The 25,996-nt window shown below is 48.1% G+C and overlaps 1 protein-coding gene across 2 annotated transcripts in view; it reads left to right on the top strand.

Moving 5' to 3' along the window:
- The first annotated feature begins 540 nt into the window (after positions 1–540).
- Positions 541–25,996, top strand: part of LOC143808409 (uncharacterized) — a 192,811-nt gene continuing 167,355 nt past the window's right edge. For both annotated transcript variants that reach the window (XM_077291027.1, XM_077291026.1), the window contains exon 1: positions 541–666. In XM_077291027.1, the coding sequence (XP_077147142.1) occupies positions 619–666 (48 nt within the window). In that variant the 5' untranslated portion in view covers positions 541–618. The remainder of the gene's footprint in view (positions 667–25,996) is intronic.

Here is a 25,996-nt window from a genome sequence, read left to right as displayed (position 1 = left end):
GACACATTGCGACGTGCAGTGCACGCTAGTAGCCTTCTTTATTGGAGTCTCACGTCAGGAACACTAGCCACTTTTCCGCATGTTTGTTGAGTGGGTTTTCACTTTTAACCCCTTACTGACATCGGACATACTAATAAGCCGAGGTCAGTAACCCCCGCTTCGATGTGGCCTCCAGCGATCAAAAACTTGGAATTTCCCGTTAGTGACAGCCCCTAACCCTGGAAGTGTAATGTCTGTACAATGGTGCGTTATTACTGCGGCTTTTCAGTCACGGCATAGGCTCTGAGGCCTCCTTCGTCCTCCTCTCCCTCCTTACGGCAGCCCTTTCCCGCGCTCTCCTTTCGCCCCGCCCACCAGCGCTCGTCGGTTCCAGTTATTCTACACAACCACTCCTACAGCTGCCATCGCCTTGGTTACCGCTGGAAAACCCCGCCCTTAACTGCCAATCACTGCTCGCTCCCCTAGCCCACCGCTGCCGCCGCTTTCTGTTACCAGGGTAACGGCCGGAGCCGCGGCGTCCGCTATTACCATGGTAACGGTAAGATCAGGCTTCTTGGCCCACAGCAGACGGTCAGAACGTGCCTGATCGCGGGGAGGTGCGGAGCGGATCGCGACACTATGGCCGGCGAGGAGGGCTCCGCTCTGCAGCTGGAGGCAGTGATTCAGGTGAGGGCACGTCCTGCGCACTTGGTTTCTCCAGGAACCTCTTGGCCATGTCAGGGGTCACTGCAGCCTCCTGGTGCAGAACTACAAGTGCCAGCCTGACATTTCATTGTTATCCGAGATAAACCATTTTAGTTTGTTATTAGATTGAACTTCTTCAAGTTTTAAAAACGTATTTTCCCTTTCTGTATTAGCTCCATAGGGCCATGTATAGTGCAGAGCCCCAGTATGCGGCACACAGCCTGCAGCTGAGCTTCACTGGACCAATATGGCAGCCATGGGGGTCCTCAGCAGGACCCCGACTGTCACCGGTCCCATCAGCATCACATCACTCTGTTCTATACTGTTTATTCCCCCAAAACTACCTATCCCCTATCCTAGTATAGGAGAAGGGATAACTTTCTGACCACTGGGACCCCCAGCGACCCATTACAAGACCCTGTAGCCCTGAAGTAGAGGGGCACAAGCTCAGCCACTTCTCCACTCATTGTCTATGGGACTGCCTGATACAGCTCCTTTTAGGACAGGACTGTAGAGCTCACTTCAGTCACAATCTTTGGGAATAATCCCCTAGCCCCCTATAACTTTAGTAGACTTCTCCTTTAAGTGTATATTCACCTTGAAACACTATGACAATAAATATAAATATTTTAATACCAGTGTGAGTCATTTTGGATTGCTTTATTCTATCTTGCACTGTTCCTACGTTACAGTCATTGTATATCGTCCAGTGGCACAATGTTGCTGGTTGATATTGAAAACAGGACGCTTGTTGAGAGAGCCAGCCTTAAAGAGCACCTGTCACCATTAGAGATCAATAAACCCCAACGTAAAAGTTTGGTTTTTGTACTCTTAGGGTGTGTGTCCACGTTCAGGACGGCCGGCGGTTTGGACTGAGCGGCAAACCCGCTCCGCCCCCTTCTGTGACGCGATGATGCCGGATGTGTTCATTGCACACATCCGGCATCATCGCACACCACACATAGGGCCCTGTGTTTTACCTTGCGGCGGCGCAGTGTTGCCGCAATGTAAACGGACATGCTGCAATCTTAAAAGACGCGCCGCATGTCCGGAATCGCAGGGCCGCCGGGTGCGTGTTACCACGCATAGTGGATACAGGATTTCATAAAATCCACCCCACTATGCTGGAACATCTGGGCGCTGCGGGTTAAGTGTCTTCTCCAGGAAGTCTATTGCAATGTTCAGAGTTCCAGGTGACGTCCGCTGCAGAGAGAGAGAATTTTTTTCAGCCCCAAACTTCTGGTCCACATTTATTTCAATGTAAATGCCTCAAACAGGAACTGAAAGACTCTCGTCTGGCTACAAAAAAACATTCACAAGCTGTGATACTTTCAAAAGGGGGCGCTACTAGGTACTAACCATGCAGGATGCCCAAACTTTTGCGTCGGGCCGTTTTCCTTTTCGTAATTTTTAAAATCTAAAAGATCAGTATAAATATATATTTTTGCCGAAAATACAAAGGAAATGTGGCATCTTTAACTTTAGCCCTTTTAGAGATGATTTACGGTAATCTTCGACTTACTTACCTGTTCACAATAACATTCATTTTGACAAGGGGTGCTCAAAATTTTACATGCCGCTGTACAGGGGTGGATTAAGGGTAGCCAGGGCCCTGGGCTGATCAGACACTGTGGGCCCCCAGTCATGTGACGGGGTCATATGATGGGGTCATGTGATGGGGTCGTGACGGGGTCATCATATACCTGAACCAGATTATTCCAGAAAAATAGTTGCTGTATAAAACTATAACCTGTCAAACATCCATTGATCTAGTCAATTTACCCTTCAGTTCAGTATATAGTATACAGGGCAGTTTCTAGCCCAAAAATGACACAGGGCGAGAGTAGGAAATTTCTCCCCCCCCCCCCCCCCCCCCCCGGCACCGAAAATAATAAACATTATTTTTGTGGGCTTGAGTAATAAATAGAGAGCAGGCTTGTATCTTCCCTTTTTTTAATAAATTATAATTTGCCTTTAACTTATATAGAACTTGGGGAAAAGGGACAAGTATGCTAATTATTAACGGTGAGAACAAAGTTGTAGGTAAATAATATCTATTAATTATTTTGGAAACAGATCCTAAAAATTGTAGGTTGCAGATTTATGAGAAACTGACTCTTCTAGATTTAGCCGCTGCAAAAGCATTAATAGCTTCCGAATAATTCAGCTTTTCTGCCAGTTCATTTTCTAATTCCAGGTCACATTTACTAATCTCTTCTAAAAGGAGATTGGCGAGACTTTCCCCAGATGTATCAGTAGCAGGACGATAGCCAATAAAATGTTCCTTTATTGCTACGTGATCATCATCTATATCAACAAATCTTAAGGTGTATGACAACTGTTCAGTGTGACCTGCATCTTGTGTGCAGTCCAACATTATTGAAAAATACTTAGATCTTTTGGCTTTTTCTAGAATACATTTCTTCACCTGAGAGGCCATCAAGCAGATAATTTCATTTTGAATTAAATTTCCACAGTAATGTGTATGGATTTCCTGGGAAGTAATTCGTTTTAAATGATCTCTCATTACTGGTTCAAATTTTCCAAGAAGCTCTATAAGCCCAAGGAAATGTCCATTATTTGGTGTAAACAATGTATTTGACGATCCTCGAAAAGCTAAATTATTGGTTGCCAGGTATACAGTTACTGCCATAACTCTTTCCAACACTTCTCGCCTGGGTGAGGATGCCACCAGACTGCCAAAGATGAGGTAAGTCAGCTGGGCCCCCTCCCGGGTTTCATGCTGTGGGGCATGCCAAATCAGCATGCCCCAAGGGTGGTTGGGGGGGGGGCAGGTGTGGGGGTCCCCATCCAAAAAAAAAGGCTAGCCCAACCCATCCCATCCCTCAGACCCCCTCACCTGTTCAGTGTGTCAGTGCCCTCTGCCCTCTGAGTCTGAGCGCGCTCAGACTGCTAAATGGGGCTGCTGGGAAGGGAAGGACTAATCCATAGGCAGGGGGTGGGCATTTTTGCTATACTGCTACCACTGTCAGACTAGACTGCAGCCTGTCCTGTCCAGCATTGAAATTGGCAACAGCCAGGCAGCCTAGTCTGACAGTGATAGTGTGTGTGCTTAGCTCTTTGATCACTGTCTCAGGGAGCGCCCGTGCTCAGCCGAGAGCGCGGCGCCCCTGCTATCAGTGTGGGAGTGGCCGAGCTGCCTCATCCTGGCTGTTCATTCTCGCTGTTCATCCAGCGCGGAGCGGAGGTGAGTCATACCTCCCAACTTTTGAAGATGGGAAAGAGGGACAAAGTTTGCGGCGCGCTTTGTGCGCCGCGGCAAATTTTAGGCCACGCCTCTGACCACACCCATTCATAATTAGTCACACCCATATCCACATCCCAACCACACCCATTTAGCACTGCCGATCACACTGTTTCATATACAATAATTATAAACAAAAAAATATGGCCACACAGTGCCCCATACTGTATAATGGCCACACATGATGCTCCATACTGTATAATGAACACACATGACGCTCCATACTGTATAATGGCCACACATGATGCTCCATACTGTATAATGAACACACATGATGCTCCATACTGTATGACCGCACATGATGCTCCATACTGTATAATGACCGCACATGATGCTCCATACTGTATAATGACCCCACATGATGCTCCATACTGTATAATGGCCGCACATGATGCTCCATACTGTATAATGAACACACATGATGCTCCATACTGTATGACCGCAAATGATGCTCCATACTGTATAATGACCGCACATGATGCTCCAGACTGTATAATGACCGCACATGATGCTCCATACTGTATAATGACCCCACATGATGCTCCATACTGTATAATGACCGCACATGATGCTCCATACTGTATAATGACCGCACATGATGCTCCATACTGTATGACCGCAAATGATGCTCCATACTGTATAATGACCGCACATGATGCTCCAGACTGTATAATGACCGCACATGATGCTCCATACTGTATAATGACCGCACATGATGCTCCATACTGTACAATGACCGCACATGATGCTCCATATTGTATAATGACCGCACATGATGCTCCATACTGTATAATGACCGCACATGATGCTCCATACTGTATAATGGCCACACATAATGCTCCATACTGTATAATGACCGCACATGATGCTCCATACTGTATAATGACCGCACATGATGCTCCATATTGTATAATGACCACACATGATGCTCCATACTGTATAATGACATACAGGCACGCAGCTCACACACAGGCACGCAGCTCACACGCACGCAGCTCACAAACACATGCAGCTTTGACACAAATGCATCACACACGCAGCCATCACACACACACGCAGCCATCACACACACACACACGCAGCCATCACACACACACACACGCAGCCATCACACACACACACGCAGCCATCACACACACACACACACGCAGCCATCACACACACATGCAGCCATCACACACACACGCAGACATCACACACGCAGCCATCACACACACACACACACGCAGCCATCACACACACACGCAGCCATCACACACACGCAGCCATCACACACACACAGCCATCACACACACACAGCCATCACACACACACAGCCATCACACACACACAGCCATCACACACACACAGCCATCACACACACGCAGCCATCACACACACACAGCCATCACACACACACGCAGCCATCACACACACGCAGCCATCACACACACGCAGCCATCACACACACGCAGCCATCACACACACGCAGCCATCACACACACACACGCAGCCATCACACACACACGCAGCCATCACACACACAGCCATCACACACACACACGCAGCCATCACACACACACACACACACGCGCAGCCATCACACATGCAGCCATCACACACACACGCAGCCATCACACACACACACGCAGCCATCACACACACACACGCAGCCATCACACACACACGCAGCCATCACACACACACACGCAGCCATCACACACACACACACGCAGCCATCACACACACACACACGCAGCCATCACACACACACAGCCATCACACACACACACGCAGCCATCACACACACGCAGCCATCACACACACACACACGCAGCCATCACACACACACAGCCATCACACACACACACCCAGCCATCACACACACACACACGCAGCCATCACACACATCAATTCACACACACACAATCTCCTCTGTGATGCAGGGGCGGCTGATGTCCATGTGCAGCTCTCTGCTGAAGTCTTCAGTCTCCTGCTCACAGCTCTGCACTATCCCGGCACCTCCCCCGTCTCTCCTTCTCTGCCGGGATAGCAGCTAAGAGCAGAAGCCGGAGCTCCGTGCACACACAGCCAGAGGTAGTGAATCGCTGACCTTTCTTCTTGATTGCTGCAGGCTCTCTCCTTCAGCGTGGCAGCGCCGCACAGGGGGCGGGAGGGGGGGGGGGTGTTGCGCGGGCGGTCAGGAGGCAGCTTTTATATAAAAAAAAAAAAAAACAGGCTCTCTCTACGTCCCGGAAGTGGGCGGGGCTTCACCGGCGGCCGCAAATTCGGGATTTTAAATGCCCGAAGCGGGACAGCGGGACCCCGGTGCCAAAGCGGGACTGTCCCGCTGAAATCGGGACGGTTGGGAGGTATGGGTGAGTGGCGGCGCCGAGGTGGCCGCAACCATTATGTGCGGTGCGGGGGGGGGGGCGCGGCGACGCGAGGCGATGATCTGACCGCTCAGCTGTCAGATTTGCAGCTGAGTTCGGGCAGGGCGCGCCCGCGCTCAGCACTGAGCGCGGCATCCGCGCCCCTGACAGCCCTTAAACAGCAGCAGCAGCGGGCAGGGGACCACCGGGGCCCGAGGCCTCTCCTGCGCCCCCCGGCCCCACGGCGCCCCGTGTGGCCGCCCTGCCCGCCCTGTTGAAGAAACGGCCCTGATAGTATACAATGTATAGTGTCAGTGTATAGGTAACACTGACTCACCAGTGACATCTCTAGGTGAAGTCCTTCATCTTTCATCCAGCACAGACCGCCATCACTTCATCCTGCCAGGACTCGTCTCTGCAGGAAATAACACAGTTATCTCGAGCTCCACTTGCAGAACACATTACTTAATTTTTCCCAACTTCTACATTACACCACATGAAGAAAAAAGGCGACATAGTGTCAATCTGCACAGTAACAGGACCGCCCCCCCATTTAAAACAGTATACTCAAAAAATAAAATAAATACATCAATGCAGTAATAATATCCCTTAATTAGCCCCTACGTCCAGCATTGCCCCCAGACAGTGTGTTCAACAATCTGCCCCAGTATGTCCAGCATATTGCCCCAGAGTGTCCAGCATTGCCCCCAGACAGTGTGTCCAGCAATCTGCCCCAGTGTGTCCAGCATATTACCCCCAGTGTGTCCAGCAATCTGCCCCAGTATGTCCAGCAGTCTGCCCCAGTATGTCCAGCAGTCTGCCCCAGTGTCTCCAGCATTGCCCCAGTGTGTCCAGCAATCATCTGCCCCAGTGTGTCCTCCAGCATTGCCCCCAGTGTGTCCAGCAATCTGCCCCAGTGTGTCCTCCAGCATTGCCCCCAGTGTATCCAGCAATCTGCCCCAGTGTCTCCAGCATTGCCCCCAGTGTGTCCAGCAATCTGCCCCAGTGTCTCCAGCATTGCCCCAGTGTCTCAAGCATTGCCCCCAGTGTCCAGCAATCTGCCCCAGTGTCTCCAGCATTGCCCCAGTGTCTCCAGCATTGCCCCCAGTGTGTCCAGCAATCTGCCCCAGTGTCTCCAGCATTGCCCCCAGTGTGTCCAGCAATCTGCCCCAGTGTCTCCAGCATTGCCCCCAGTGTCCAGCAATCTGTCCCAGTGTCTCCAGCATTGCCCCAGTGTCTCCAGCAATCATCTGCCCCAGTGTGTCCTCCAGCATTGCCCCCAGTGTCCAGCAATCTGCCCCAGTGTCTCCAGCATTTCCCCCAGCGTCTCCAGCATTGCCCCCAGTGTGTCCAGCAATCATCTGCCCCAGTGTGTCCAGCAATCTGCCCCAGTGTCTCCAGCATTGCCCCAGTGTCTCCAGCATTGCCCCAGTGTCTCCAGCATTGCCCCAGTGTCTCCAGCAATCTGCCCCAGTGTGTCCAGCCCCGGGCCCTCCTCACCTGAGTGAGGTGAGTTCTCCTCACCTGACCTGTGCGCTCCAGCGGCGAGCTCCCTCCAGCAGCGTGGACTCGCTGGCGACTGACAATGACGTCAGACGCCGGTGACGTGTGAGCTGCGCATGCGGCCGACTTTAGCTGCCAGCCTCCAATTGACTGGCGGCTGTCGTTAACTATTGACGTGCGGGCGCGTGCCCGCAGGTCAATAGGAAACCGCCGCAGCGCCGGTAGGGGCCCGGTGAGCAGATGAGACGGGGCCCGATGCGGGCCCCCTCTCTCTGCCCACCGGGCCCATAAATGATACGCCAGTCAGGGCACGGGGGCACTCGGGCAGTAATGTCCTGAATGGTGGCGGGCAATCTGTGCGGTAGCCCAGGGCCCCCCCACACCACTGGGCCCTGGGCTACCGCCCAGATTGACCCTCTTATAATCCGCCCCTGTCAATAAGACACCTATCCATTATTAATCCAATAGTAATAAAGGGTTAAATAAACACACATTATGAATAAAGTATTTTAATGAAATAAATAAACACATGGGGTTTTAATATCTTTTTTGTACGCTCAATCCAACTGACGACCCTCATTCTTCTGAAAAAGAAAGAAAAATAAAAAAGCAGCAATATCCCATACCTGTCCGCCGTACAGTCATGTGCCACAATGTAAATCCATCTGAAGGGGTTAAATAATTTTACAACCAGAAGGAGCCTGCTTATTCAGCTGCCCCTGGCTGTAAAAACTGGGGAATGAACGAAATGCAGGGGAACGTAGCTACCTAGACTCGCGGTGATGCACCCCCTGGTGGCATAAACTCATATGAACTCTATCATGAGAAAATATTCAGAAAAATTCCTACGCTAGAGTTCATATGATTTTATGCCACCAGGGGGCGCAGCACCACAAGTCAACGAAGCTGCATTCCATTCATTCCCCAGTTTTTACAGTTTTTCATGTGAAATTCTCAATAAGTTTGATGTGTCACATGACCCTCTTCTCATTGGAAAAAATAAAGTTGGATCCAAAATGGCCGCCATGGTCACCACCCATCTTTAAAAGTTTTTCCCCTCCCTTAGGCCGGTTTCACACGTCAGTGGCTCCGGTACGTGAGGTGACAGTTTCCTCACGTACAGGAGACACTGACACACGTAGACCCATAAAAATCAATGCATCTGTTCAGATGTCATTGATTTTTTGCGGACCGTGTCTCCGTGTGCCAAACACGGAGACATGTCAGTGTTCGTGGGAGCGCACGTATTACACGGACCCAATAGAGTCAATGGGTCCGCGTAAAACACGGACCTCACACGGACATTCTCCGTCTGGGGTCCGTGTGCGTGCAGGAGACAGCGCTACAGTAAGCGCTGTCCCCCCCACATGGTGCTGAAGCCGGTATTCATATCTTCTCTCCAGCAGCGTTTGCTGTTGAGAAAATATGAAGAATAGTGTTAAAAATAAAGATCCATGTGTCCGCCGCCCCCCCACCCCCTGTGCGCCCCCCCCGCTGGTCAGAAAATACTTACCCGCTCCCTCGCTCCTTCCTGGTCTGGCCGCGCCTCCTACTGTATGCGGTCACGTGGGGCCGATCATTTACAATCATGAATAGTCGGCTCCGCCCCTATGGGAGGTGGAGCCACATATTCATGACTGTAAATGATCGGCCCCACGTGACCGCATACACTAGAAGCCGCGGCCAGACCAGGAAGCAGCGAGGGAGCGGGTAAGTATTTTCTGACCAGCGGGGGGGCGCACAGGGGGTGGGGGGGCGCACAGGGGGTGGGGGGGCGGCGGACACATGGATCTTTATTTTAAACACTATTCTTCATATTTTCTCTGCAGCAAACGCTACTGCAGAGAGGATATGAATCGCAGCTTCAGCACCATGCAGAGTGGGTACCACACGCTCCGTGTGGTACCCACTCGCCATACAGGCGGCACACGTGTGCCGCACGTATGGCCTCCGTGAGTTCCCAGGCACACAGACACGGATAACTCCGGTACCGATTTATTCCGGTACCGGAGCCACTGACGTGTGAAACCGGCCTTATACTAATGTGCCACAAACAGGAAGTTGAAATCACCAACCATTCCCATTTTATTTAGGTGTATCCATATACATGGCCCACCCTGTATACAAGCTGTGAACAAACACAATTCCTCCATTGTTTTCTGGGTCTTGTTTATGATGTTCATTATGTGGGGAAAATGAGCTGGTGACCTGATTAAGCAGGTCTGTACGGTTATGATCATACCAAACTTGCATAGAGTTTTTTATTTTAAAGGGCCACTGTCACCCCCTCCAGCCGTTATAAACTAAAAGAGCCACCTTGTGCAGCAGTAATGCTGCATTCTGACAAGGTGGCTCTTTTAGTTATTGGTGCAGTCAAAGCAGAAATAAAGCGTTTTATAATTTCGCAAAAATACCTGTCTTTAGCCCTGGAGGCAGGTCTTAACCCCCCCTGCTGCACACGCCACACTGCCGTCACTCAAGGCTTCTTTGGCGCCGGGCGCCGCCCCCTCCGCGCTGTTTTCAAATCAAATCCGGCGCCTGCGCTGTTTTGTTCTGCCTGGGGCAGGCGCAGTGAACGCCGTGTGTTATGCATTATGCACAGTGTGGGGCTGGGATTCACAAGCTGGGTGGCCGCGAAGGCGCAGTCTGCGAGACTGCATCTGAGGTCAGACGGGCAGCGTTCACTGCGCCTGCCCCAGGCAGAACAAAACAGCGCAGGCGCCGGATTTGATTTGAAAACAGTGCGGAGGGGGCAGCGCCCGGCGCCGAAGAAGCCTTGAGTGACGGCAGTGTGGCGTGTGCAGCAGGGGGGTTAAGACCTGCCTCCAGGGCTAAAGACAGGGCATTACTGCTGCACAAGGTGGCTCTTTTAGTTCATAACGGCTGGAGGGGGTGACAAAAGTCCCTTCAACGTAAAAAAAAAAATCAGTAGTTTGTAAAAAAAATAAATTTTGGTTTCTGACCCCATTTTGTGAGACGTATGACATTTTTATTTTTCTGCCGCTGTAGTTGTGTGAGGGCTGGGTTTTTGTGGTGAACTGGCGTTTTTATTGATGCCATTTCGGGGACCATGCAATGTTTTGATTACCTCCATTGTATGCAGTTAGGCAGGTGAGATGACTAAATAATGACAGTTCGGTCATTTTCTGGTGATAGTTTATCAATTTTATATTTTGATAGATCAGACTTTTATGGGTGTAGCGATACAAGCTATGGGGGGTTTTTTCTTTATTTTTAATGACAAAATGAGGAGTGTGATTTTTTTTTTTTACGGACTATACTGAACTCGGCAGTCAGATCATCACCAGCTGTCGGGCTCTGCTTTACCAGTGTAATAACTCCTGCCTCTGCGGATCGCAGCTGATGAGCTGACTTTGTCACTGGCTCCTGTGCTCTGTACATTGCATTTGCACATGCAGAGCACAGGAGCCAGTGACAAAGTCAGCTCATCTTCTTCACTCTGCAGAGGCAGCAGCTAGATAAGGGCTACATGGGATTCCCATTGCATCTAATGATTTCCTATGGTATCGCAAGAGGTAACATCAGCAATGAGAACAGGTTGGGCAACCTGCCACTTTTCTACTAAATTGTACTAGATTGTGAGCCCCAATAGGGACAGCGATGATGGAATTAATGGTGCTGTATAAGAGACTAAAATCAATAAATACATTAAAAAAATGCCGCATACAGCTATAGGCGCAGTTTTCTCTAACCAAAGCCAGGAGCGGGTACGAAAAGCAGGAATTGATTAAAGGGAATCACCAGGTTTTTGCCAAATAATCTGATAGCAGCATGTAGAGACAGAGACCCTGATTCCAACGATTTGTCAATTACTGGGTTGATTGCTGTAGTTTGGATAAAATCACAATCGGCAAGTCATTATCATTAGAGAATTAGAAAACCTGCAACCAGGCAGCCCTCGATATTCATGAGCTACATATAACCCTGCCCCCACAACTGATTAGCAGATTTTGTCATTTTTAACAGGACTTATAGCCAAGCATGGCACCATAGCGACAGACCCCCATTATAGGTCAATGGGGTTCATCACGTAACAGATATGTCCCTGCTATGATTTCAGACAACTGCCCTAACAATGTGTCACCATATATTAAAAAGATGTAACAGGGGCGGCATTATGTAACTTTAATGAAAATTCAATTACTTTTTTTATCCTTTCATTTTATGGCTCAGTTGGTTTCATATTATTGTACTGTGGGCAGCAGAAGTAAACTTCATCGTGCCAGGCCCCACTTCCACCAGCAGATGGCGGTATTATCTTTGAATTGCTGCTACCTTTGCCGCACTCGCCATCACATGAGCTGCTAGCTTTAGTTTTCTATTTATCCATGTATCTATTTTGTAACTGGGTTTTATTTCTCGTCATTGTAACTGTGCAGGCTACATGTGTCAGACATTTCAGAGCCAGGTCTGATGGTCTTCCAGCCCAAAACCAACAGCTGTCCTCATCTTGTCATCACTTATCACTCATCCTGTGGATATATAACTCCATTGCTATAAATACTTTTGCCTAAAAAATGATTCCCTAAACCTAAAGGATTTTTCATCTCTTTTCCAAAAGTGGTCCAGAACTGATGACATCCTGTCCATAGAATCCAGTGACCGCGGAGGCCACTGATCAGCTGCAGGGTCAGGTCACTGATACTTGTAGATGGGATGTTATCCCCCAGAAGTGATCCTGTTTAGTCCATCAGTCACCAGACCCTGCAGCTAATCAATGGCCCCAATGGTCAGGTAATTGTATGGATGGGATGTCATCACTTTCAGTCCTGGCGAAAACTACCAGCGTGTCAATGGTCCCTTTCCTCTGACCACTTTTAAAATATGGAGTATTTGTACATTAAGCTTTTCTTAGGAATTTTTTGAGCGAAAACTTCTCATATCCTCCTCAAAACTTGGAGTTTCTGCTCCAAAAATATCATCAAACTGACGTAGTGTGAGCGTACCCTCAGGGATAGACCACCATTGTTACTCAGGTTTGATATCCAGTCCTGCCTATGATTATCCCTATGTAGAAACCATGTGACCTCCTTTGTTTACACAAGCACCACAGCTCCCCCCATGTAGGTGGCTGTGCCCGGTACTGCAACTTGTGCCATTCAGTCTAATTTCACTAACAGCTGTTATGTGCTGGCTCGACTACTGTAAAAGTAAAGTGTAAGGGTCCATTTACACTGCCTGATTATCGTGAACAAGCATTCATTTCTCAATAATCTTGCAGTCTAAACAAACTGCCACTCACCCGACGATTGAACAGAACGCTCGCGCGTCTGGTGAAATTATTTTTTGCGCAGCACAAAAGGTCATCATTATCGGCAGCACATCATCCTTTGTAAAGAACTGTGCTGCCGGGAACAATGGCGGCCAATGCTTACTGAACAATTGTCCAGTGCGCATTGTTTAGAGCGGTCTCCCCGTGTGAACATGTTGCTGATTGGCGGCCGTATGGTGTAAACTAACCTAATTTAACTATTTTAACCCTGGTGTATTACTAAATGTTACACCCCCACCTCCTTCCTTTTTATCCCCTTTGCAATAGAGTAGATTTAAACAATCAACAAAAAGTGTATTGATTTCCTAAATTCCTCCCGATGTACCATAATTATTTGGTGGTCAGTCCTCCCGGGATGCTGACGGCAAGCTGACACTTTGTCTCCGTGGTCCAATTGCGGTAGCAATTGTGGACTTTGGAAGCACAGATGTTTGTATCTATACACAACTGGAGTATTAGTTGAATTCTGGGCCACAGATCTGCGGTTCTTGTGATCTGATTGTATGTGACCATGGACAGAAGCTTTTCTCCTCTGTCCTGCAGTAATCTGGACCCTCTCCTGTTTGTACTATTCCCTTTGACCATTTCCTCCTGTTAGGGTGTTCATCCCTCCTCTCTCCCACTCGGCGTCTCCTTCCTCTCCCTCCTCCCAGCTCTCGCTCGCTCTTTTCCTCGTATACTGACTCTCTTGTTCCTGGGCTGGCACCTGCCCAGACTGTTAAGGGAAAGAAAACAGCTCAGGAACCTGCCAAATCTTTGAGCTAGGCTCCAGAGCTTGCCTGGAAGGGGTGGAGTGGCCTCCTGAGTCAACAACAGCCACCGACAGGTGCGGAAGCGATTCCGGCTAAGGTTGGGGGGTTGGCAGAACCCTGAGAATGGAATAAATGCCAATACTGGGCTCCCTCCTGTAGCCGCTGCCTGGACCCTAGGGATAGAGGAAGTCGGTGTAATTTATACATCGCTGAGTGCACACAGCGGATACACACGTCACAGGATAAATATACAGTAACACCTGCCGACAAGGTCATGCAAGAATGTAACCCCTGGGTGTACTGGGCCGAGACGCAGCAGTTTACCACAGCAGCAGCTCCAGTCCTTTCACCCCAACATCTCCTTCCGCCAGGAGCAACACTGCTGCTGATTCTGGATTTAGAAGTGTGCAGCTCAATACACAGGCCGGCCTCCCGGCTGCGAAAAAGACCTGTGTGAATGGAATATGGTTCTCACAGAAACTACACAAACTGCTCTGAGGTAAAGCTAAGCAGAGCTCGCCCTGATCCATGATTGTCAGCACGGAGAACCTATCACTGAAGATAAGACATGACCTTGAGTCAACTGTGACCAATGAAGACGTGTCAATTTTATTAATATTTTATATACAATGGGGGTGTTAACAATTAGTTTTTCACGTGGAGTTTTCTGACAGAAGTTACCGTGGCATGAAAAAAAACCTTTTATTGGTATGGGGAATTATTTTTACACATTACAGTGGATTCAATGGGAATTTTTGGTCATATTTCTCCCCAAGAATTGACAAAACACTTTTCTCCCATGTTGAAAAAAAAAATGAGCGGGAAAGTCACACTATGTTCACTACAGGCATGTTTTAGAATTGAAATCATTAAGAAACTTATTCAGAGAGAATTTTAAAGCTAGGCTCCTGCTGCGTTTTTGAGGATGATTTTGAAGAAGTGCCTCCTCAGACATACTTTAATTACATTTTGAATACTATTCCTATTCATTTAAATATACATTTTTTGAGCATTTTTACTGATGATTTAAAAAACAACTTACAGAGAAAAATAAGAGGCATCTCCAGTGGTGTTACTAGAGTCTGATGGGCCCCAGTTCAAGATTTGGACCAGGTCTCCCTATCCTGATATATATGTCCCTCATCCTGGAATATATGTCCCCCATCCTGGTATATTTGTCACCCATCCTGACTCAACCCTGGTATATATGTCCCTTATCCTAGGCCCCATCCTGGTATATGTATCCCCCAGCCTGGTATGTATATATATATATATATATATATATATATATATATATATATATATATATATATATATATATATATATCCCCCATCCTGATATATAAGTCCCTTATCATGGGCCTCAGCCTGGTATATATATCCCCATCCTGGTAAATGTCCCTTATGCCGGACCTCATCCTGATATATATCCTCTTTCCTGGTATATGCCCCTTATCCTGGGCCACATCCTGATATATATGTTTCCCATTCTGATATATGTCCATTATCCTGTTCCCCTTCCTGGTGTATATATCCCCCATTCAGGTATACAGGTGCTTCTCACAAAATTAGAATATCATCAAAAAGTTAATTTATTTCAGTTATTCATTACAAAAAAGTGAATCTCAGATATTATATATATATAGTCTTTAAAAACTTAGTGATCTACAGTTTTTCAGTTTTGGAATTTCCACAAAAATTTAAAAATAGCCAATAAATTTCGTTCAACTTCACAATTGTGTTCCACTTGTTGATTCTTCACCAAAAATTTACATTTGGTATCTTTATGTTTGAAGCATGATATGTGGGAAAAGATTGAAAAGTTCCAGAGAGCCGAATACTTTTGCAAGGCACTATTTCAAGTGTTTATTTCTGCTAATGTTGATAATTATGGCTTACAGCCAATGAAAACCCAAAAGTCATTATCTCAGTAAATTATTAGAATACTTTATAACACCAGCTTGAAAAATGATTTTAAAATCTGAAATGTTGGTTTACTAAAATGTATGGTCAGTAAATGCACTAAATACTTGATTTGGGCTTCTTTTGCATCGATTACTGCATCAATGCAGTGTGGGATGGAGCAGATCAGCCTGTGGCACTGCTGAGGTGTTATGGAAGCCCAGGTTGCTTTGATAGCAGCCTTCAGCTCATCTGCATTGTTGGGTCTGATGTCTCCCATCTTCCTCTTGACAATACCCCATAGATTCTCTATAGGGTTAAGGTCAGGTGAGTTTGCTTTCCAATCAAGCGCAGTGACACTGTTGTTTGTAAACCAGGTATTGGTACTTTTGGCAGTGTGGACAGCTTAGAAAGAAGGAATATAAACCAGCTCACCCGTGATGCATAAACCAAACCTCGGGAGCACAGACCCGCTGTGTCCAGGCGTATAAAGTCCAAAAAAGGAAAGAATGTCCAGCTTCACCGTGTCCGTAAAAAAGAGTTTTCTTTATTCACAAACTTTAAACATGGAGGATACAGACTTCAGCACGAACCATATGGGTAAGAATCTCAACGCGTTTCTGGAGACTAAGCTCCCTTAATCATGACCAGTGTGGACAGCTGCCAAGTCCTGCAGGAGAATGAAATTTCCATCTCCAAAAAGCATGTCAGCAGAGAGAAGCATGAAGTGCTTTAAAATTTCCTGGTAGACAGCTACACTGACTTTGGTCTTGATAAAACACTGGACCGAAACCAGCAGATGACATTGCAGCGCCCCAGAGTCCTGGTCGTTGCAGTACTGTGGCTCCGCCACTATGGGGAGCTATGGTGCGTCCGATGGCACTGAAGGAGTTCATCTGATCAGGTATCACAGACACTAATACATTTCACAGCCGGGCCTCCGGGGGGAGCTAAGGGTGCTATTCATTAGGCCACTCCCCACCATAGTGGGTAAACTGGGGGTCAGGCAGGAAGTTAGATCAGAAAGCTGACTGGGTTGGAACCAGGCAACACCTTGTGGCAGAGGGTGTTGTAGGGGAAGATACAGTAGGGTCTCTGTCAGGGGTGGGATCCTGACAGAGGCTTGGCAACGAGAACGAACGTAACGGGACCGTGCCTGCTCCGGGTAGCGGCGGTGCCCAAGAAAGGATTAGAAGAGAGATAGATTGTGCTGAGTGAGAAACGGGATCACGCAAAAGGAGAAATACCAGTAGGAGTCGTACTGTAAGACCGAAGCAACGTCCTACTGAGGCGCACTACCGGTGGCCGGAACGCCGAGGGAGTAGAATAACATTCAGCTTCAAGCAATACTCCAAACAGCGGCAGGACAGTCAGTCTCAGGCGGGCTGTCTAACTCAAATCACCTATGAAGTCTTGGGAGGCAATTGTGGGAGAGGGGCGTCCTAGGGTCCCGGAAGAACTCCAGGCCTACCCGTCAAACGGGTGCCGTTCCTACCCGAACCTCAGGGAGGGACGGAGGATTAGCAGAACATCATCTAGTCGAGTTGTGAGGGAACTTAAGAAACAGACACAACAGTTGTGGGGTACTTTCCGTAAGCGCAGCAGGGAAGGACTACAACACATAGCGCTAGGGGGAAGGCACAGATTTCCTCCTGTGAAGAGAACTCTGGAAGTGTCATTGGACCGGCCGGACTTGCGCAGCCTGGTGAGCCGTATTCTGGACTGAGGACTCAGAGATCTTCAGTAAAGAGGTAAAGAGACTGCAACCTGGTGTCCTCATTATTTACCGCGACCTGCACCCCACAACTGCACCGTTACAACACAACTTATTGTACTGGACGTCCCCCACTGACAGACAGGGCCACGGACCGGGTCTAGCCACCGTGACAACCCCAGAACTGGACAGAGACTCTCAGAGGCCCGGCTCCGGGTACCCCTCGGCCCTGTGGCGGTGTGGGGGCGCTCCAACTTGGCGTCACGAACAGGATCTACTTAAGCCTGAAGAATCAGGTCATGTGTGCCTTGGAACTGTGATTTGTTGTGCTTGGACTGTACTTTATTGAGAGACTGTGTATTGCCATTGACCCAGAGAAGTTCCCGCCAAAAGCCGCCGCCATTGCTACGCCAGAGAAGAAGGAGGGCGTGCCATGGGAGGAGACTACCAGAGTGGCGCGAGAAATGGCTACCGCCCCCTGCGCTTCTGGCTGCAAAGTGAGGACCTGCCTTCAAGCAGAGGACGACCCCCTGATTTGCAACGGCGGGAAGCAGGAGATGGAGAAGTTCGGCCCCGGAGAAATGGCGGAGTCCGATGCATGCATTGCCACCGATCAGCAGATCATGATGAAGAACAGCGAGTGCCGGAACGGGGAAGGAGCAGTCCCGGTTTACCCTCGTCTATCGGAGGCAGACTTGTGTCCCCTGCAGCCGGAGGATCCGAGGCCCTTGGAACAGATAGCGGAGCTGAGTCCACCAACCCCGACCCCAGGGCCAGAGGAGGAGGAGCCGCGGTCCGAGCTGCAGCCGACTCCAGCATTCTTGTCAGCGGACCGGATCGACATCGGTGGAATCACATCAGGTGCAGGTACGGAAGACACCCCTGCCTCCACGTTCGATACTGCTCCCGTGACCGATCCTCCCCGCAACAGTAATCCTTCGTTCACAATCGAGCGAGTGGTCCTCGGCCCCAGTGCAATGGGGAAGTTATTACCGCCACTACCAACCAAGTGGGGGGAGCCCATAGATGTGGGCCCGGACGGAGTGATGTTCCGGTGGGACACCCCCTGGGTTGAGCAGGATGGGGTTCCGGTGGATGGTCTCACCATCGCAATACTTACCTGGGACCAGTACAATCAATGCGTGCTCCAGCACTGGAAACAGCGAGGTGAAGTTGAACAACGGGAGACGCAACGCAAGAAGTTTGTACATGGTGGGAAGGACGTGGTAAGGCGGGGAACTGTGTCGGCCTTCCACCCCAGGAAAGGATGGGGCTCTATACAGGAACCGGGTCTATCGACTGGCGTCTTTGTTGCTAGTTACGACGTGGAAACTCCCTGCTGTGATCGGGATGGCGAACCATTACGGGAAGGGGATCAGGTGACGTACACCTGTCACCAGAACGCACAAGGATGGCGTGCCCGGAATGTTCAGCGATGTGAGCCTGAGAGAGTGTCACCTGTGGCCCCAATTATGGTTGATCCAGGTTTGCCAGATCTCGTTACTGTCACCACTGTGCGCTTTGTAGTAGCTCCCGAACTCGCCAGCAGGGTCAGTCTTCAAATTCAGACACCGGGTGACCTGGTGGTCCCTGCGGGGCCTGCCGCTGGTATCCGTGCCACAGTAGTCGGGGGCCCGGAGCCAAGGCCACCCGAGTAAGGATAAACCTCGGAAACCTGAAAATGTAAATAGTTCTCCCTTTAACTGATTGTTTGTTTACTGTTTGCTGCTAAACCCGTTCAGGGTTAAAGGCCCCGTCTCACATAGCGATTTACCAACGATCACGACCAGCGATACGACCTGGCCGTGATCGTTGGTAAGTCGCTGTGTGGTCGCTGGGGAGCTGTCACACAGACCGCTCTCCCCAGCGACCAACGATCAGGGGAACGACTTCGGCATCGTTGAAACTGTCTTCAACGATGCCGAAGTCCCCCTGCAGCACCCGGGTAACCAGGGTAAACATCGGGTTACTAAGCGCAGGGCCGCGCTTAGTAACCCGATGTTTACCCTGGTTACCAAAAAAAACAAACACTACATACTCGCCTTTCGGTGTCCAGGTCCCTTGCCGTCTGCTTCCTGCTCTGACTGAGATCCGGCCGTACAGCGAGAGCAGAGCGCAGCGGTGACGTCACCGCTGCGCTCTCGCTGTACGGCTGCTCAGTCAGAGCAGGAAGCAGACGGCAAGGGACCTGACGGACATCAGATGGCAAGTATGTAGTGTTTGTTTTTTTTTACATTTACGCTGGTAACCAGGGTAAACATCGGGTTACTAAGCGCGGCCCTGCGCTTAGTAACCCGATGTTTACCCTGGTTACCAGTGAAGACATCGCTGGATCGGTGTCACACACACCGATTCAGCGATGTCAGCGGGGCCTCAACGACCAAAAAAAGGTCCAGGCCATTCCGACACGACCAGCGATCTCGCAGCAGGGGCCTGATCGCTGGTACGTGTCACACATAGCGAGATCGCTATGGAGGTCGCTGTTGCGTCACAAAACTTGTGACTCAGCAGCGATCTCGCTAGCGATCTCGCTATGTGAGACGGGGCCTTAACTTTTTGAAGGGATCCCTTTGTTGACCCGGGATCCCTATTGTTTGTTTTTGGTTGTTTTTCTAAAGTTTTGCACAAGTTTGTAGTTGAAAAGAACTGCTGTAATCATGAACAGTGCATGATGCGAACTTTTTGTATATAGTTAGCACCTTATTAAAGGTGCTCCCTACTGGTTTTACTTAAAGAAGAACTCTTTGTGAAGATACCACACTGGAACCTTTGCTGAGTAAGGACTGGTAGCTTGAGAAGAAATGCTACCTCATAGAGACCTGGTCCCTTCTTAAAGGGGATGTTCAATTGTTGCACTTAAACGGTGATATTGCTTTAAGACAGGTAGCAATAATGTTTGATGAAAGAAAGTGATGATAATGTGTACATGAGAAAGTTATATGTATCCAACCAGTTAATTGTGAAGAAATGATGATGATGTTTCTCGGAAGAAAAGGAATGATTGATAATGTTGATAGAAAGTGGGGATAGAAGGTAAACCCTGAGTCATCCATAGAAAGTTAGTTTATTGTAAAGAAAGAGTTAATAATGTGTTACAGAGGACAGAAAGTGAACCCGTAGGGGTTAGGTAGTGAGTCCTCCTAGGAGCCATACGTAGATGGCTCAGTGCTTCTAAAACTGAAAGAATGTTATGTTCTATACTGTGTATAGTAGTTGAAAAGGCAGTAGGCCCGGGCTGAACGGGACGGTCCTGTAACAGAAAGGAGAGGCAGTAGGTCTGGTGCCGATAGGACAGGCGGTCCTGCAGATTTAAAGAAGGAGAATGAAAAAGTTAAATTACCTTATAATGTGATTATAGGAAGGTCTTTAGTGGATACAGAGTGTATGTCCTTAAAGGCAACGTTAAAGTATTGTTCAGCAATTTTTGCACTTAGTAGAATATCCGGTTGGGTAAGAAGAGTTATTTATAGCATGTTGCTATGTTATTTAACCATGTTTGTAACGTTCAAGTGTCCTTACCTCCCATAAAGGGAAGCCTGTTCAAGTATACTTATTGTTATTGCACTCAACAAAATTGTATGTCTTTTTGCTAAACTTGTATTGTTGTTTTCTTCCCAGTCCCGGAGTACTGTGTTTAACCAGGGGGGAGTGCAGCGCCCCAGAGTCCTGGTCGTTGCAGTACTGTGGCTCCGCCACTATGGGGAGCTATGGTGCGTCCGATGGCACTGAAGGAGTTCATCTGATCAGGTATCACAGACACTAATACATTTCACAGCCGGGCCTCCGGGGGGAGCTAAGGGTGCTATTCATTAGGCCACTCCCCACCATAGTGGGTAAACTGGGGGTCAGGCAGGAAGTTAGATCAGAAAGCTGACTGGGTTGGAACCAGGCAACACCTTGTGGCAGAGGGTGTTGTAGGGGAAGATACAGTAGGGTCTCTGTCAGGGGTGGGATCCTGACAGAGGCTTGGCAACGAGAACGAACGTAACGGGACCGTGCCTGCTCCGGGTAGCGGCGGTGCCCAAGAAAGGATTAGAAGAGAGATAGATTGTGCTGAGTGAGAAACGGGATCACGCAAAAGGAGAAATACCAGTAGGAGTCGTGCTGTAAGACCGAAGCAACGTCCTACTGAGGCGCACTACAGGTGGCCGGAACGCCGAGGGAGTAGAATAACATTCAGCTTCAAGCAATACTCCAAACAGCGGCAGGACAGTCAGTCTCAGGCGGGCTGTCTAACTCAAATCACCTATGAAGTCTTGGGAGGCAATTGTGGGAGAGGGGCGTCTCTAGGGTCCCGGAAGAACTCCAGGCCTACCCGTCAAACGGGTGCCGTTCCTACCCGAACCTCAGGGAGGGACGGAGGATTAGCAGAACATCATCTAGTCGAGTTGTGAGGGAACTTAAGAAACAGACACAACAGTTGTGGGGTACTTTCCGTAAGCGCAGCAGGGAAGGACTACAACACATAGCGCTAGGGGGAAGGCACAGATTTCCTCCTGTGAAGAGAACTCTGGAAGTGTAATTGGACCGGCCGGACTTGCGCAGCCTGGTGAGCCGTATTCTGGACTGAGGACTCAGAGATCTTCAGTAAAGAGGTAAAGAGACTGCAACCTGGTGTCCTCGTTATTTACCGCGACCTGCACCCCACAACTGCACCGTTACAACACCACTTATTGTACTGGACGTCCCCCACTGACAGACAGGGCCACGGACCGGGTCTAGCCCCCGTGACAACCCCAGAACTGGACAGAGACTCTCAGAGGCCCGGCTCCGGGTACCCCTCGGCCCTGTGGCGGTGTGGGGGCGCTCCAATATGGCTCCCGAAACCTTCATTGATTGTGAAAACTTCCCACTAGACCTCCAGCAGCTTGCATTGTGGCCTCTCCACTCTTCCTTTAGACTCTGGGACCTTGATTTCCAAATAAAATGCAAAATGTACTTTCATCTGAAAGCAAAACCTTGGAGCACTGAGGAACAGTCCAGTTAATTTTCTCCTTGGACCAGGTAAGACACTTCTGGCGTTGTCTATTGGTCATGAGTGGCTTGACACAAGGAATGCAACACTTGTAGCCCATGTCCTGGATACGTCTGTGTGTGGTGGCTCTTGAAGCAGTGACTCCAGCAGCAGTCCACTCCTTGCGAATCTCCCCAAAATTTTTGAATGGCCTTTTCTTAACAATCCTTTCAAGGCTGCGGTTATCTCGGTTGCTTGTGCACCTTTTTCTACTACACTTTTTCTTTCCACTCAACTTTCTATTAATATGCTTGGATACAGCAATCTGTGAACAGCCAGCTTCTTTAGGTATGACCTTTTGTGGCTTACCCTCTGTGTGGAGTGTGTCAATGACTGCCTTCTGGACATCTGTCAAGTCAGCAGTCTTCCCCATGATTGTGGAGCCGACTGAAACAGACTAAGGGACCTTTTTACCGAGTGTCCACGATGTTCGCAGGAACGGGCAGACATGTTACACATGCTGTGGCACTGCCCTAGATTGCCTGCCTTCTGGACAGTTGTATTGAATTGGATTGAATTGGTATATAGATGTGTCATTCCCAGAGACCCTTTGGTCTGTATATTAGGTTATGTGGAAGAAATAGCAGCTGTATCTATGGTTAAACTGGCGATTGCTAGACTGATATTCATAGCAAGGAAATTGATAGCTCGGTTCTGGATCCGGGAGGAGCCTCTGACTAGAAGAGACTTTACGCAGGCGGACCATATAACTTTATTGGAAAAAAGTATCTATACCAAGAGAAATAAACTAGATGTATTTCAAAAGATTTGGCAGCCATGGATAGAATGGAATTAGAATTGTGGGGAGGATGCATAATGTTATAGATGATGTTCATACTATACAACTGTATTTGAATTGGGGAAGGAATTTCGGATGGGAATTTGGGAAAGCATTAAAGGGGTCTCGAAGGGGGGCGATAGGGAGGGAAAAGGGGGGGGAGTTATGTTCATAAAATATATGATTATCTGTGAATAACAGCTTGATGTCATTTGTTATCATTGATTTTCCTTAATAAAAATTAATCTGATTAAAAAAAAAAAAAAAGGGACCCTTTTAAACGCTTAGGAAACCTTTGCATGTGTTTTTTGTTAATTGATCTAATTTAATTAGATGACTTCTGGGTTTTCATTGGCTGTAAGCCATAATCATCAACATTAACAGGAATAAACACTTGAAATAGATCACTCACTTTGTAATGACTGTATATAATATATGAGATTCACTTTTTGCATTGAAGAACTGAAATAAATTAACTTTTTGATGATATTCTAATTTTGTGAGAAGCACCTTTATGTCTCCTGTTCTGCCGCTGTTCTTTAATGTATAGAAAAAAAAACCATTATACTCACCTTCCCTCCGCTCCCCTGTCGCGATTCATCCTCTTCCGAAGCCGGCAGCTGACTTCAGCGTGCAAATGACGGGAGAGCATGACGTCACTGCCATATGCCCCAGTCACATGTAGGCCGACAACAACTGCTGGCACACAGACCGACGAGTCAATGCACCGCAATACACGTCAGCTGAATATACGTCCGAGGGCGCACATCCAGCTGAAGTATTTTCTGGTATCGGCGGGCCCCAGGGGACGAAGGTCTCAGTGGCGACCTCTGCAACCCTGGCTGTTACGCCCCTACGCATGTCATTTCTTGGAGGATAATTTAAAGCTAGTTTTTCAAGACCTTGGCTGTTTGTTTGAGGTCGTTGACTTGCTGCAGATTAAATTTGGTGTCAATCAGATCTTTCCCTGATGGTATTTTATGATGAGTACATATCTGCAATCTCAAATGGAAAAGTCATGGAATGATGAAAATCACAGGATAGATAGACATGTTATTATGCAAATGATGAAAAATGGAAACAAGCTGTTCAAAACATTTATTGTGAGTTTAAAATCGAGTTAAGTGTTTAAAATTCAGTATCAAGTATGAGCCCCACATGCAAATATCCCTGCACTTACAACCTCATCTGATAACCATGAGGTTGTTAATTGTTGCCCGAGGAACGTTCTCCCACTCTGAATGCACTTGGTCACAAATCATCCAAATGTGCTGCTGGCAGCTATCTTGGAAAGTGACGACCAATGACGTTCCTGATATTCTCAATGTAAAACAAGTTCCGAAGACACTGGAGGCCACATTTTGGCCATGTAGGCTGCTCAGAGTAGCGCCAGCAACAGGTGTCATGGTGTTGTCATGTTGAATATTTGCTCCGGGGACACTATGGAGAAATGTCTGTACCACTGATTCTACGACCAAATTAATGTAACGCTGAGCTGTAAGGGTATGTGCACACGTTGCGGATTCTCTGCGGATCCGCAGCGTTTTTTGCAGTGCAGAAACGCTGCAGATCCGCAATTGATTTACAGTACAATGTAAATCAATGAGAAAAAAAAAATGCTGTGCACACGTTGCGGAAAATCCGCTGCGGAAACGCTGCAGTTTAAAAGAAGTAGCATGTCACTTCTTTTTTTGTGAATCTGCAGCGTTTTTGTACCCATTTCATTATAGAAAACCGCAGGGGTAAAAAAACGCAGCAAATCCGCAAGAAAACTGCAGCAAAAACGCACAAAAAACCGCTGCGGAACCGCACAAAAAACCGCAGGTGCGTTTTCTGCCAGGAGAGGCAGAATCCGCACCAGAAATTCCTAAGCCTAATCCGCAACGTGTGCACATAGCCTAAGTGTATTTGAAATAAAATCTGTAGGGACCCGTTACCACACATTATTCCACCCTTCACCATAATTGTGAGAGTAGGACCGGTGTAACGTTTTCTTACAAAAGTCTATAAATGACTTTGTCAGATTGGAGAAATGGCACATAGATGTCGATTTTGTACTGCTAGTGAAATAAGATGTCACATGCCAAGCCTAAGACATCAAACAGCATCTATACAAATCATCAGCACAATGTTAGGCTACTAGCCAGACGTTCAGTTACAGTAGTGCCATTGACCTCACACCACCACTCTCAAAGGCTTTAATGATGCAGAGAAAGACAGCAGTGGAGGATTCAGCGATAAGTCCCATTTTTCTTGTTGGATGCAATTATGATCAGAGATGAATCTGGAGACTACATGGACAATTCAGTGAAGAGGTGTTCACAAGGGAATGTGAGGGTATGTGCACACGTCAGGATTTCTTGCAGAAATTTTCCTGACAAAAACCGGACATTTCTGCCAGAAATCCGCATGCGGTTTTTTTCCCTTTTTTTTTGCGTTTTTGACGCGTTTTTTGCGGTTTTTCCCAATGCATAGAATTGCTGGAAAAAGCGGAAAAGACGCAAAATTAATGAACATGCTGCTTTTTTTTACCGCGATGCATTTTTTCGCGGAAAAAAACGCATCATGTGCACAAAACACGCAGAATGCATTCTAAATGATAGGATGCATAATGTATGCTTTTTTAATGAGTTTTTATAGCGTTTTTATTGCGAAAAACCGTGAAAAAAACGTGAAAAAACCTGAACGTGTGCACATAGCCTTAGGCTACTAGCCAGACGTCCAGTTACAGTAGTGCCAT

Source organism: Ranitomeya variabilis, chromosome 2, assembly GCF_051348905.1.
Source record: "Ranitomeya variabilis isolate aRanVar5 chromosome 2, aRanVar5.hap1, whole genome shotgun sequence".
NCBI classification, from domain to species: domain Eukaryota; kingdom Metazoa; phylum Chordata; class Amphibia; order Anura; family Dendrobatidae; genus Ranitomeya; species Ranitomeya variabilis.
The sequence above is the reverse complement of the archived record's forward strand: the minus strand, read 5'-3'. Positions and strand labels throughout refer to the sequence as shown.